Here is a 14,081-nt window from a genome sequence, read left to right on the forward strand (position 1 = left end):
AGAAACATGAACACCTCTAAACCAACATAAACTTTATCAGAGCACTTGGCAAAGGTCAAAAGATGTATCAGAAGTAAACATGAATGGTGCAGGTTAGACTATGTCACGTGGATTGGTGGGTTGTGTTGCAGTGATGGTGAAAGCAGAGACAATAAGTGCTCCCCTCTCTCTCTACCTCCTTGCCTTTTGGTCTAAGACTATGTCAACAATAAGAAAATCCGTGGGGAAAAAGATGAATATTAAATTGGAAGAAAATACTCATGACAAAAAGCAAATGACTACTTTTTCTTTTAAAAATTTTATTATAGTTGATTTACAATGTTGTGTTAATTTCTGCTATACAGCAAAGTGCTTTAGTTATATACACATATATTCTTTTTCATATTCTGTTTAAAAATGTTTATTTGTTTATATGGCTGCACTGGGTCTTAGTTGTTGCACTCAAGACATTCGATCTTCATTGTATCATGCAGAATCTTTCGTTGCGGCATGAGAACTCTTAGTTATGGCACGTGGGATCTATCTAGTTCCCCGAGCAGGGATCGAACCTGGGCCTCTTGCATTAGGAGCATGGAGTCTTAGCCACTGGACCACCAGGGAAGTCCTGTCTTTTTCATATTCTTTTCGATTATGTTTTTTAAAATTTATTAGAGTATAGTTGATTTACAAAGTTGCGTTAATTTCTGCTGTACAGCAAAGTGATTCAGTTATACCTACATCCACTTTTTTTAGATTGTTTGCCCATATGGGTCATTGCAGAGTATTGAATAGTTTCTTTGCTATACAGTAGGTCCTTATTTGTTATTTATTTTTTATATAATAGTGTGTATACATCAATTCCAATCTCCCAGTTTATCCCTCCCTACCCCTTCCTCCACCCTGTAACAATAAGTTTGTTTTCTACATATGTGAATCTATTTCTGTTTTAAAGACAAATGATTTTTCAACTCTAAGAATACAACGTATAGTTAATGTAGACTTGTAACATAGCTGCTAAGAAAACCAGTATGGTACAACTTTATATGGCACTGTGTATGGCTGCGTTGGGGGAGACGGCATACATTAAGAAATATTAACATTAGAGACATGAACCATTATGCAATGACTCTAGGGGAGAGTATTTCAAATGTTGTGAGAATGAAGGAATTGCATGTTCGTTAGAAGCAAATAGAACAGATGTTGCTAACAAGTTGTCTTAAAAGTTCTAGCATGTTCCCTTCTCATCCTCTAGTTCTACCCACTGCTGCTTACACCTTCTCTCAGAAATTGACAGACTAGAAGGAAGTGAGCATGTATTCAAAACCTGGTGTTATGTTATATCTTCATCCACACACAAACATGGACAGGAAGTGACATTTGAGCCAGGTGTTCATCTCTTCAGGGAAATGAAAGTCTGTGTGAAGTGGCCGTGATGGTTGCAATATTTGAAGGAATGCTTTTGTCTAGTGTAAACCTACTTCCATATGAAAAATACTAGATTCGCTTTATACAATAGCCCTCAGGCATTCTTAAGAGAAGATGCAATATAATTTGGGAGAGTTTGGGGGAGCTGAGTTTAGGCCTGTTTATTTGAGTATCTCTCAAAATCTCTTATTCAGTTTAGAGTTTTATATAATGACAAAAAAAAAAGAATATTTTTATGTCATTTACGGCAAGTTTTATTCAATATCAAGTCTGCTCCGGTTTGATAAGCAGAGATTGATTGTAATGGTGAGCCTAGCCAAATCCTGACTTAGCCCAAGGCCCAGAACTAAGGCAAAAATGGTCACAGGTTTAGTTGCAACACTTTCCTGTTACCTGGTACCCAGAAATAACCAGACTCCAAACACTGATAAGGTTGTCATAGAGAACTACATTCCAATCTTAAATCTGTTTTTGCCAAGAAGGGTGGATTTGAATTCTACAGGCTTCTTGGATTTCCACTTGGCATCTTTGTCTACTGAGATGTTCTGAAAGATGCCAGGAGACACGTGTACATGCCTAGTTGCTCAGTTGTGTCCAACTCTTTGCAACCCCATAAATTATAACCCACCAGGCTCCTCTGTCCATGGGATTCTCTAGGCAAGAATATTGGAGTGGGTTGCCATGCCCTCCTCCAGGGGATCTTCCTGACCCAGGAATTGAACCCACGCCTCTTTTGTTTCCTGCAATGGCAGGCAGGTTCTTTACTACTCGTGCCCCTCCTAGGAGGCCCTCTAGGAGACACTGGGCCAGCCAAAAACGAATTACTGAAATGCCAAGCAGCTATATATCCTCTGCTTGTAATTTCAGTACAAAGACTCTGATAAACACTTTCTTAAAAATATGCCTTAACAAGAAAAGGTTAAGTAAGAAACCAAAATCAAAAGCTGACGTCCTAGGCATGTCTTCTGCATGACTGAATCTGGTATTTCCATTTTCTCCTGTTCTGCCTTCACTCTATTGTGTCAACTGAAACTTTGAAAAAATCTTTCTCAGAGTTTCTTTAGAAATTTTTCCATTTAAAAAGAAGTGTTATTTATTGCTGTGATTTTTATTTTTCATTTTAAAAAATACAAACTTTCTAAAACATCAGGAAAGTAGAGAAAATTAGTCCTAGTTTTACCATACAAGTCTTTTTTTCTAGTATGTTGTTTTCCCCTGACATTTTAGTGACCAAACTCAATATAGAACTTTGATCCTACTTGTAAATCTTGACATGAATCTTTTTATATATTTTACATATTCTTAATAAGAATCATTGGCATACACCATGTTAGCTACTACTTCTACATCATTGATTTGTTATTGCTCAATATTTGCTTTGCTTCCAATATTTATTATTATTAATACTATGACAAAAAATTGTGAGTAAAGTATTTTTCATATATAGAATTATTTCCTCAGGATATACTCCTTGGATCTATATTGTCATTGAAAATGGCTGTAAAGATATGAGATTGGCTCTTTCACTATCAGCATTGGTTATTATAATTAAAAAATATTTTTTGCTATTATGAGAAATGACATCTCACTATTATATTACTTTCATTTCTTGCCTACATCCAACATTTTGCCTATAACATTTGTTGCATATAGTTTGCCCATCTTGTTTTCTTTTAAATTTTATTAGAATTTTGACTGTAATATTATTTTACTGTAATAATATTTTACAGTTGTATGAATTGAATCTACTTGACATTATACTTTATGTTTTATATCAATGCACATGTAAATTCAGAAATCCCTTATACATACTTATAAACATTAAAATTTCATTTTTGAGTTTTTTATTGAATAACTACATTCTCCTGAATTTATTTTTATCTTAAGATGTCATGTGATGTTCTAAAAGCACTAAACTAAAATTTTCAGCCAACCACGGTTTGTGTATATGGTACAACTTTACACGGGTGTGTGTATATGCCTGGGTGTTGGTTAAAACTGCAGATGCAAAACCCACTAATAGGGAGGGAACTTGAGCATCTGGGGATTTTGGTATCCATGGGTTCTCTTGGAACCAATCCCCCAGATACTGAGAAATGACGATATGACAGTTTATAGTACGGACACACGTGAGAGGAAGCCAAGGCAGATTTGGGAAAGGTCAGGTCAAAAAGAGACTTCAGGAAGTTCTCCTTGAGTTCATTCTCCCTGTTTTTGCCCTTTTCTGAATTATGGTGCTGTTTTCTCTTTTCTCCCACTAGTTGGGTGCCCTTGGGTTGGTTCCTTAACTTCTCTTAGACTCAGTTTCTTCAGCTGTAAAATGGGGCTGATAGTAAGTGGTAATTATCTTTTGGAAGTTCTCAGATAATATATGAGAAGTGCTCTGTTCGGAGACTCAAATACAGAAGTCATTAATATAATTACTTTCCCCCATCTCTTTGCTTTCTACTCACATTTGCTCTTAACGTCTTTCATTCTCACTGACAGTTACCAGTTTGAAGAGTTTGGGCTTAGTAGTCTGTTTCCACTCATTAAGACAAGGTTAAAGTTCCTGAAGTAAACCTTTAAGAGCAAGTCAGAAATCCCAAGGGATCTGAAAATGGGATTACACGTTGAGAAATTGCTCCTAGTTTGCATTTTAGGACCTTAATTGCCCCAACTGCACTTCTGTACGGGAAGTCTGTAAGAGGTGAGGGATAGTCAGAGGTCTGCTTTATGTCTTCTCGTTATCAGGCTACGGACCATAAGCACAACAGCTTCTTCTTGTGTTAGACGGCAGTTTTCTCTCAGGGCTTTATCTGGTCCGCTTCTGTGAAGAGATAAAAACTTGTCGAAGGCAGAGTTCCCATGGGACATTGTGGGGTGGTTTTGTAGCACCAGGGTGGGAATTTAGCCACTTTGGTTTCAAAATTTATTTTCTCTACTATGTTTGAAATTTTCCCATTAAAAATCAGATTTCTTTCTTTTAAAGAAATTTTAAAGAATCGAATATCCCTGAGAGAGATTATCAGGCATTCCCTACTGTTTACTGAAGGGGCTGATGTGTAAATAAAGCAGCTATTGACTCAGACTCTCTGGAGACAGGTCTGGTGTTGACTTTGTCATTGATCTGTCTTCTTGCACAGGTCACAGTATCTCTGAGGCTTGATTTTATTATGACTTTTAATATTGCTTTTCTCTCAGACAATGGTAATCACAAAAATAACTAACACCATGTCAAACTTGTTAAGTGTATTTTCTAATTTAAATCTCACAAGGACTTTAGGAGGCAGGTACTATTGTTCTCATTTTACAGATAAAGAAAATAAGGCATCAGAGGCTGAATATTTGCATAAAGTCAGCAGAGAGTCAATCAGTGACTTAAACCAGGTTTCCCTGGTGGCTCAGACCATAAAGAATCCATCTGTAATGCAGGAGACCTGGATTGATCACGATCCCCTGGAGAAGGAAATGGCAACCCAATCCAGTATTCTTGCCTGGAGAAGGCCATGGACAGAGGAGCCTGGTGGCTACAGTCCATGGGCTTGCAAAGAGTAGGACACGACTGAGTGGCTAACACACACACAAACCAGGTCTATGTGACGCTTTATTTTTAATTATTCTGGTATACAGTTATGACTGTTGTCCTGATATCTAGCTGAGAACATGAAATTATATTAGAGGAAGAATAGTTGCAAATTGAAGTAAGCAAGAACTGAAATATTTGAGCAGTTTAACAGCTGGTAGTGTAAATATCTCTAAGAGGTTGGAAGAATATTTTAATAGGATGTTAAATAGGACTTTCAGTGGAGACATTGAAATATAATAATTAAGACCAAGATGCAAATTGTGAAGGGAAACATGAGCTAGGCTGTTGGAGATGATAAATGATTTTGAAGTGCTTTGGAGTGCGCTGCTGCTGTGTTATGAGTCCTGCCCCACCCCCAGTGCATGGGCAAGATCCAAGTGTGTGTGTGTGTTTGTGTGTGTATTGGGAGGAGGGTGTGAAGGGATAACTGGCTCTCACATCTAGTTTACTGGGAAGAACTTCAAAGGCACCACTGGGGGAGATTGGAATTTGTCCCCTGCAGGTAGGGAAACACAGTAGACTGATGTCAAACTCTAGCTTTGGAAATAAGTTAAAGGTCAGGAGATGAGTTGGACACCATTCTTGGCAGGAAAATCAAACTTGCTGCTGCTTTGGGATTGGCCTACATTTGTGGAATTTTCCCAAGCTAAAAGGGTGTTTCTTGTGGATCAATCTTTAAAATGAGACCTGGTTTGGGATTATTGCTAAACTCTTCTCCACTAGACAACACTTTGACAGTGATCAAAACTAAAGTCATAAACAAGGGGACAGATGGACACCACTTTCCTGAGGTCAAGTCACCTGAGGAAGTATATGTCATCACTTAATGTATTAATACTATTTTAGCTGGAAACACTTAACCTAATCTAGTTAGGAAGAAATGCAAGACAAAACCAAACAGAGGACTATCCTATAAATAAATGGCCTGATTCTTCAGAACTGTCAATGTTGTTAAAGACAAAGGATGTCTGAAGAATTGGTACAGATCAAGACACTGAAGAGATATGACAGCTAAATGCTGTATGTGATCCTGCATGGGATTCTGTCCTGGAGGGAAAACAATGCCATCAAGCAGTGGTCCTCAACCTTTCTGGCATCAAGGACTGGTTCTGTAGAAGACAATTTTTCCATGGACTGGGGGTGGTGGGGATGGTTTTGAGATGATTCAAGTGCACTACATTTACTGTGCACTTTATTTCTATTATTTTTACATCAGCTCCACCTCAGATGATCAGGCATTAGATCCTGAAGGCTAGGGCCCCTGCTATGAAGGACAGTTGACAACACTGGATTATGGACAGTAGATTATTTTAGATCAATGTTAACTTTTCTTAGCTGGATAGCTGTATTATAGATACAGAAGAGAATATCTTTGCTCTTAGGAACACATGAAGTCCTAGGTAAAGGGGCATGATATATGCAAGCTATAGACAGATGGTTCTAAAAATGAATTGTATGTGTGTACGTGTGTGTTTGTATAGAAAGACGAAACAAAGGTGGCAAATTATAAAAATATGTGAATTTGGGTCAAAGTGATGTGCTCTTCATAAAAAGTTACTCTTTTGTAACTTTTCTGTAAGTTTGAGATTAGTTCAGAATAAAAATGAAAAAATTTTTTCAGCAATGCCTTCCCACTCACCAAGGTCTGTTTTACCCCACCTCCCTCCACCCGTTCCACACATGACCACCTCCTCCAGAAATGCTAGTAAACTTGACTATAGACCTGCTAAGTCAAAAATTTCATGGGATGGGGCCTAGGGAGCTGTGTTTTAAGATGGTTCTTACACTAAAGTTTGAGAAGCACTGGTTTAGACTAGTTAGAACCCATGCCTGGAGTTGTCGGGGGCGGGGTGGTGTTGACCCCACTCAAGCTGGAAGACATGGAGGAAAAGTAGACAGTTCTCTGGGATCTACCACTCAACAGTGGTAGATTCTCCTACAAATCCTATGAGAATCCTATCAGCTTCTCCTTCTACAATCTTCCCTATATCATCTTCTATTCTCATTCCAGCTTGCGCCTGGAGGCAAGTCATAGCATTTTTTTAACCCAAAATTTCACAGCAGGCTGTATACATGACTAAAGCATATTTGTTAGAGGACAAATCCACAGAACTCTCCCTAGTGAATATAGAGATGGGGATTCAGAGGGGAGAGGCACTTTGCCTTGGCTGTACCTGGGACACTTTGCTGGGGAAATGGAGCTTGGGCTTGTAGAGGTGGGAGGAGGGAAGGAGGAAGGGGATTTTCTGGCAGAGGGACCATTGCAATCAAAAGCGTGAAGACTGGGACTTCCCTGTGGCCCAGTGCCCAAGACCCTGAGCTCCCAAGGCAGGGGGCTTGTGTGTGATCCTTGGTGAGGGAACTAGATCCCACATGCTGCAACTAAGAATTTGCATGCAACAACTAAAAGGCCTCACATGGCGCAATGAAGATTGAAGATTTCGCATGGCTCAACTAAGACCCTGTGCAGTCAACAAAAAGAAAAATCATGAGGCTAAAAGTACTAGATTATATGGGGGAAGTCTGGCTTCCCACGAGGCTATCAGGAGTGGAAGAGTAGAAACTAAAGTTATCAAAGGAGGAGACCAGATAATGACCACTGTGGAATGTTATGACATGGTGGTGTCATATTCTCAGCAGAGGAAATCCATTTAGACGGACTGATGCCCACAGTGTCTAATATTCATACCAGCAGGTGAAAGACTTTAAACTTTCTTCTGTAGACAGGGGAGTGTCACTGTAAGTTTGAGCAGTTTTGATCAGATCAGCCTTGTAAGGAGAGTGCTCTGGCTTGCTGTGAGGACTGTGAGTGGGGGAGACTGGAAGAGCAGAAACTTGGGAGCAGGCAACAGGTATAGGACGGAGCAAGTGGGGAAGGCAAAGAGGAGACATTTTTTGAGATAAAGGAAAGAAAGTAGGTAGAGAAAAGAAAAAAGAGTGACTCTAAGACCTTGTGCCTGATTACTTAAGAGGTTGCTGATGCCATTGATGACAAAAGTGATTTGATTGGAAGATGGGACATTTTGAGTTTGTGCATTCAGACAGTTAATGGGGAATTAAATAATGTGTTTTTGGAGAAGGCAATGGCACCCCACTCCAGTACTCTTGCCTGGAAAATCCCATGGACGGAGGAGCCTGGTAGGCTGCAGTCCATGGGGTCGCTGGGAGTTGGACACGACTGAGCGACTTCACTTTCACTTTTCATTCTCATGCATTGGAGAAGGAAATGGCAACCCACTCCAGTGTTCTTGCCTGGAGAATCCCAGGGACGGGGGAGCCTGGTGGGCTGCTGTCTATGGGGTCGCACAGAGTCGGACACGACTGAAGTGACTTAGCAGCAGCGGCAGCAGCAAGTAATGTGTTTTACCCCATCTACAGCTTCATTGAGTTCTTTTTAGTTGTAACCTACCACCTTTTCTCCAGTCTTGGCAGCTAAGTATGAGGCTACTGTTGCTCAAAGTAGGTGTCAGGTGAAACCAAGAACACAGGTCAAGGGGAAAATACAGTGAGCAAAAGTGTAAGTTTGAAAGCTTTCTCATCAGTCCCAAAAGGAACCCTGTGTCCTTTCTTATCCATTCCAGGCCATCAGTTCAGTTCAGTTCAGTTCAGTCACCCAGTTGTGTCCGACTCTTTGTGACCCCATGAATCAATCGCAGCACGCTAGGCCTCCCTGTCCATCACCAACTCCCGGAGTTCACCCAGACTCACGTCCATAGAGTCAGTGATGCCATCTAGCCGTCTCATCCTCTGTCTTCCAGGCCATAGGTAACCACTAATTGGCTTAAAAAATATTTATTATTCATTTATTTGCCTGTACTGGGTCTTAGTTGCTGCATGTGGATCTTTAGTTGCAGTATGTGGGATCTAGTTCCTTGACCAGGAATTGAACCCAGGGCCCCTGCATTGGGAGTGCAGTCTTAGCTACTGAATCACCAGGGACGTTGCCACGAATTGACTTTTAATCTACACGAATGTGCCCATTTTGCACATTTCATATAATCAGAATCATATAACATGCGATCTTTAGTGCCTGGTTTCTTTCACTTAGCATAATGTTTTCAAGGTTCATCTATGTTGTAATATGAACCAGTAGTTTTTATGGCCATGTACCATTCCACTGTGTATTTATCCATTCATCATGGATGATGGACATTGGCTATTATGAATAAAGCTATTATGAATATTTTTGTACAAAATTTTTTTGTGTACATATATGCTTTCATTTCTCTTGAATACATTTGTAGAGATGGAATTGCTGAAAGCGAAAGTGATGTCTCTCAGTTGTGTCCAACTCTTTGCGACCCTACGGACTGTAGCCCACAAGGCTCCTCTGTCCATGGGGACTCTCCAGGCAAGAATACTGGAGTGGATTGCAATTTCCTTCTCCAGGGGATCTTCCTCACCCAGGGATCAAACCTGGGTCTCCCACATTGCAGGCAGACTCTACCCTCTGAGCCACCAGGGAATTGCTGGGTCAAATGTTAAGTTTGTTTAACTTTTTTTAAGGACTATCAAACTCTTTTTCCAAAATTTCTAATAGCAATAGAGCATTCCAATTTTTCCATCTTTGTCAACACTCGTTATTATCTTATCAGTCCCTTATCAGATATATGATTTGCAAATACTTTCTCCCATATGATTATTTTAACTCTCTTGATAGCACCCTTTGAGACACAAAATTTTTAACTTTGGTAAAGTCAAATTTATCTATCTTTTCTTTTGTTGCTTATGGCTTTGGTGCCATCTTTATGAGACCATTGATAAATTCAATATTATGAACATTTACCCCTAAATTTTTTCTTATTTATTTTTAATTGAAGGATAATTACAATATTGTATTGGTTTCTGAATAGATCAACACCTCTATGTTTTCTTATAGGAGTTTTATAGCATTAGCTTATATGTTTAGGTCTGTTTTGAGTTAATTTTTGTGTATGATGTGAGGCCAAACTGTTCTTTAATAATTTGTTTCAACTGCCCATTTCTACTGGTGGTAAAAATCTAGTCAACTCTGGATACATTAAGTTTAGGTTTTCTCAATGACCACAGTTTTAGTCTCAGTAAATCTAGGACTCGGCGTTTTCCTTCATCCTCTTCTTATGTGGGATTTAGCCAAGTCATTAATGGTTAATGGTACCTGTTGAGAAGTAGTACGTATAGAGTGGATTAGAATTAGGATTAGGTTTAAATGCGGTTCTCTGTCCTACAATTAGCTTCAAAGAGAAGACAATGATAGATCCTGAAGAAAGTTTGGGAATCTGGGATTAGGGTGAACATTCATGCCAACTGAAGTACGGTTACTCTTGGAGGTAGCAAGTTTCACAGAGGTCCCTGAGACTCTATAACAATAGCTGTACTAGGGGATTTTTCTCCCACACATTTAACATGTATTTATTAATTGCTTATCTTGTGCCAAGAACTCTTATAATAGTGGAATAAAGCAGGAATGAAAACAGACAAATTCTCTGCCATCCTGGAACTCATATTCTAGTGGGAGGAGACAGGACAATAAATAAGCAAATAACATGTTGTGCTAAAAAAAAAAAAATCTAAAAAAAATAGAATAGGGGAGACAGAACAAATGAAGCTGAGGACAGTATTTTTTACAGGGTGGTCAGGGAAAGTCTCCTGTGATACGGTGACATCAGAGCAGAGACCTGAAGCAGGAGAAGGACCGGACCCTGCAGATACACATGGGATAAACTCACAAGGCAGAGGGAACAGCAAGTGCAGTGCCCTCCTATGGCATATGTGAAGGTGAGTGAGGAGGCCAAGAGGCTGGAATGGAAGGGTTCAAGTCAGTGGTGGGAGATGAAGTCAGAGATGCGGTGGCAGGCTCTCAGAACAGTTGTGCAGGTGCGGACTGCTCACCACTCACTCATCCGTAAGGTGCTGCTCACGTATGTGTACCTGCACAGCTGCACCACATCAGCCCAGGGGGAAGATCAATATAGGGCCTTAAAGGCCATGGAAGTGACTTTAGAATTCACTCTGAGATGGGAAGCCATTGCAATGTTTTGAGCAGAGGCTTGATCTAATTTCTATTGTAACAGCAAATGTCTGGCTTCTTGGTAGAGAATAAATCATAAAGGTGCAATGGTGGAAGAGGGGAAGTCAGTGAGCAGTCTGCTGTGATCCAGGAGGGAGATGATGGAGGCATTGACCAGGGTTGTAGGATTTTGTTTATAGTTTGAAAGCTGATTTGACAGGATTTGCTGGTAAATTGAATGTGGGACATGAGAGAGAGGAGTCAAAAATGATTCCGAGGTTTCCAAGCTGAGCAAATGAAGGATAGATTTGCCAGAATAGCTAAGGCACAGAAGACCCTTCGGTGGTTGACTGACCATCTATTTCATGTTAATGCAGAAGTGTGACTGGATTCAGGTCTCAGACTATACAGGACACCTCAGTGGATGGTGGGGGGTGGGGATGGGTGAGGAGGAAAAAAGACATTGATCTTGGTTATATGACTTGAGGTTTGTACCTGTTCATTAGTATGAACGCACTGGTTTTATAATGTCTGGTTCACTGGTAAGTTTGTACCTAGGGGAAACAAAGAAAAACATTCATGACTTCGGCCAATAATAGTGGAGCATCCATTTGGATATTTGGTACAGGATTGTGCAACATGGGAAACCATAGAATGTAATCCATGGGCTTCTTGGATAAACAGAAACCTCCATTTTCAGGGTCTTCATCAAATTCCATTGCAAGCTTTTAAATAGTTCAATGCCTGGGAGGCTTCCAACATTAATATACTGTATCATGTGGACAGAAGAGAGTTTCTGTCACATAATAGGCATTTCTAAGTTGCTAAGTAACGATTTCCAAAGGAGAACCCAGAATTAAAGGGAGATCTGTCAGTTACATGGTAGGACAATGACTGGGTCCAGTTTATCTCAACACATACAGGCTTTGTGCTGACATTTCCTAGATTCTGTGTCTAACATTTTACTCTCCTCTATCTTGCATGCTTTCTAAACGTCTGAATATTAAGCTTATTCCTTCAGAATAGAAATCACCTGCCAAGCAGGAGACATAAAAGAGACACAGGTTCTATTCGTGGGTTGGGAAGATCCCCTGGAGAAGGAAATGGCAGCCCACTCTAGCGTTCTTACCTGTAGAATCCCATGGACACAGAAGCCTGGTGGGCTACAGACTACGGGGTCGTAAAGAAACCGACACGACTAAAGCAACTTTGCAGAACCAGCTTTACATTCCATTATATAAGTGTCAACCATCTTCAAAATGTAAGACAGCCTTGAACTCTAAATTCAATTTTCCATCAGTTGCACAATTTGGCACACACCTCTTTGTCCGCCCTGAGTCCCTTCACCTTTCAGCAAACCTTGCTCTGGGGGGATTACTTAGGTCGAAATTCTTTGATTGGGTGTCTAGAGTCCTAACTGCTGCCCAAGTTTGCCTTTTCCAGGTCTTCGGAAGGACAGGACCAAAGTCTTTTAAAATGATAAGACGAGAGTTACAAAAACAACCAAGAAGGTGTGGAAACGTGTCCCGCTGCCAGTTTCATTCATGACCGTTGGTACTTTAAGAGTCAGAAGCTTTAAAAAGGAAACAAACCGAGGCTGTCAGTGAGAGAGTGACAGCGGGCTCCGGAGGTGGAAGATTAAACCTGGGTTTGGGATTAAGAGCAGGAGGCGCGGCCTCCGAGGTTTAACAGAAGGTTCGCTGCCTATGGTTGGCTAAAAAATTGCTGGCTCGGCCCAGTGACTTTTCTCTCGCGTCTACCTGGACATCTGCTGACGGGTCAAGTTTCACTAACGCCTCACATTAATACTAGAGACAAAAACCTAAACTACTAACTCCACACGGAGACAAACCCTTCCCTCTCCCTCCCCACTGTGTCCCTCCTTTTCCCTCATATTTTCTTTCCTTACTGTGTATTTTGAAAAAGTTCTATTTTTCCCTTTACTTCAACACCCTCCTTTCTCTCCCTCTGTCAGCAGATTACCCATTCCACGCACCCACCCCACCCTGACTCCTTTTCATCTTCAGGCGTGAGGCTGGCTCAGTCTGCTCGGGTCCAGCGCGCCCGCCCCATCGCCAATTCTCATGCTCCCCGCCCTCTTTAAGACGCGGGAACCGGTCTGGACCCCGCTGTCCTTCGCCTTCTCAGGCGGGAACTGTCGCATCCCAAGTCTAGCCACTCCAGGGCGGCTCTCGGGCGACAGCTTCTCGGCTCGGGGGCCACTCTGTCGCTCCTTCAGCGCCTCCCCGCGTTCGGTGCGCGCGCGCCGCGGCTTCCCGGGTGGCCGGGTCCCCCGCCCCCTAAAGTCGTCCCTCCCTGGCCGGGCTCCGCCCCCTGCCGCCGCTGCCTGATTGGCCTCCGCCTCCTTGTCCCCACGCTCCTCGGCTCCCCTTCGCCCAATGGGCACCACCACCTGGTCCAAAAATTTCCCCGAGGGGACCCAAAGGCTCTGCAAGCAGCAGCTCCGGCCAGGCGGTGGGGACCGCCGCGAAGGCGCGCGGAGCGCGGAGGGTTCGCGGAGGCGGGAGCGGAGGAGCAAGGAGGAGGAGCAAAGGTGTCGGAGAGAAAAGTTCTGAAAGGAACAGGAAACCTGCCGGAGAGGCGGCGGCTGCGGCTCTCCCGGCGTCCCGGCGGCGCGCGTCGTGGGGTCTCCGGAGCTGCGGCTCCGCTCCTGGCAGCTCTCCCGGCGCAGGTCTATCCCTCTGGCAGTGCCTACCGCCGCCGCCGCCGCCGTTCTGGGCTGCAGGCGGGCGCTCCGTTCCGCCTCTGCCGCTGCGGCTCTCCGGAGAGGGCGGCGCGGGTGCTGAGAAGAGAAGGGGACGTCTTCTTCGGAGCATGAAGCAGCATGTCCGATAAAATGTCCAGCTTCCTCTATATAGGGGACATCGTGTCCCTGTACGCGGAGGGTTCGGTCAACGGTTTCATCAACACGCTGGGGTAAGCCAGGGCTCCGGGCGGGGAGCGCGGGCTGGGGAGCCCTGGCGCTCGGTCCCCTCGGAGCTCATCCCCTTCGCCTGGGGTAGCTGGGCAGGCTCTGTGCCCGCGGACAGCGCGGTGCGCTCGGCTCGCGCGCTCGCAGGAAGCTGCCGGTGGAGGCAGGACTTTCTCAGCAACTTCGTA

General features: G+C 42.7%; 1 protein-coding gene across 2 annotated transcripts in view; it reads left to right on the plus strand.

Moving 5' to 3' along the window:
* Nucleotides 1-13,382: 13,382 nt before the first annotated feature.
* The window catches only part of ITPR2 (inositol 1,4,5-trisphosphate receptor type 2), a 588,791-nt gene continuing 588,092 nt past the window's right edge, over nucleotides 13,383-14,081 (plus strand). Inside the window, exon 1 of one of the 2 annotated variants that reach the window (XM_061417573.1) lies at nucleotides 13,383-13,898. In XM_061417573.1, coding sequence (XP_061273557.1) covers nucleotides 13,807-13,898 — 92 coding nt within the window. In that variant the 5' untranslated portion in view covers nucleotides 13,383-13,806. The remainder of the gene's footprint in view (nucleotides 13,899-14,081) is intronic. The other variant, XM_061417572.1, reaches the window with a different exon arrangement.

This window comes from Bos javanicus, chromosome 5 (genome assembly GCF_032452875.1).
Source record: "Bos javanicus breed banteng chromosome 5, ARS-OSU_banteng_1.0, whole genome shotgun sequence".
Lineage (NCBI taxonomy): Eukaryota > Metazoa > Chordata > Mammalia > Artiodactyla > Bovidae > Bos > Bos javanicus.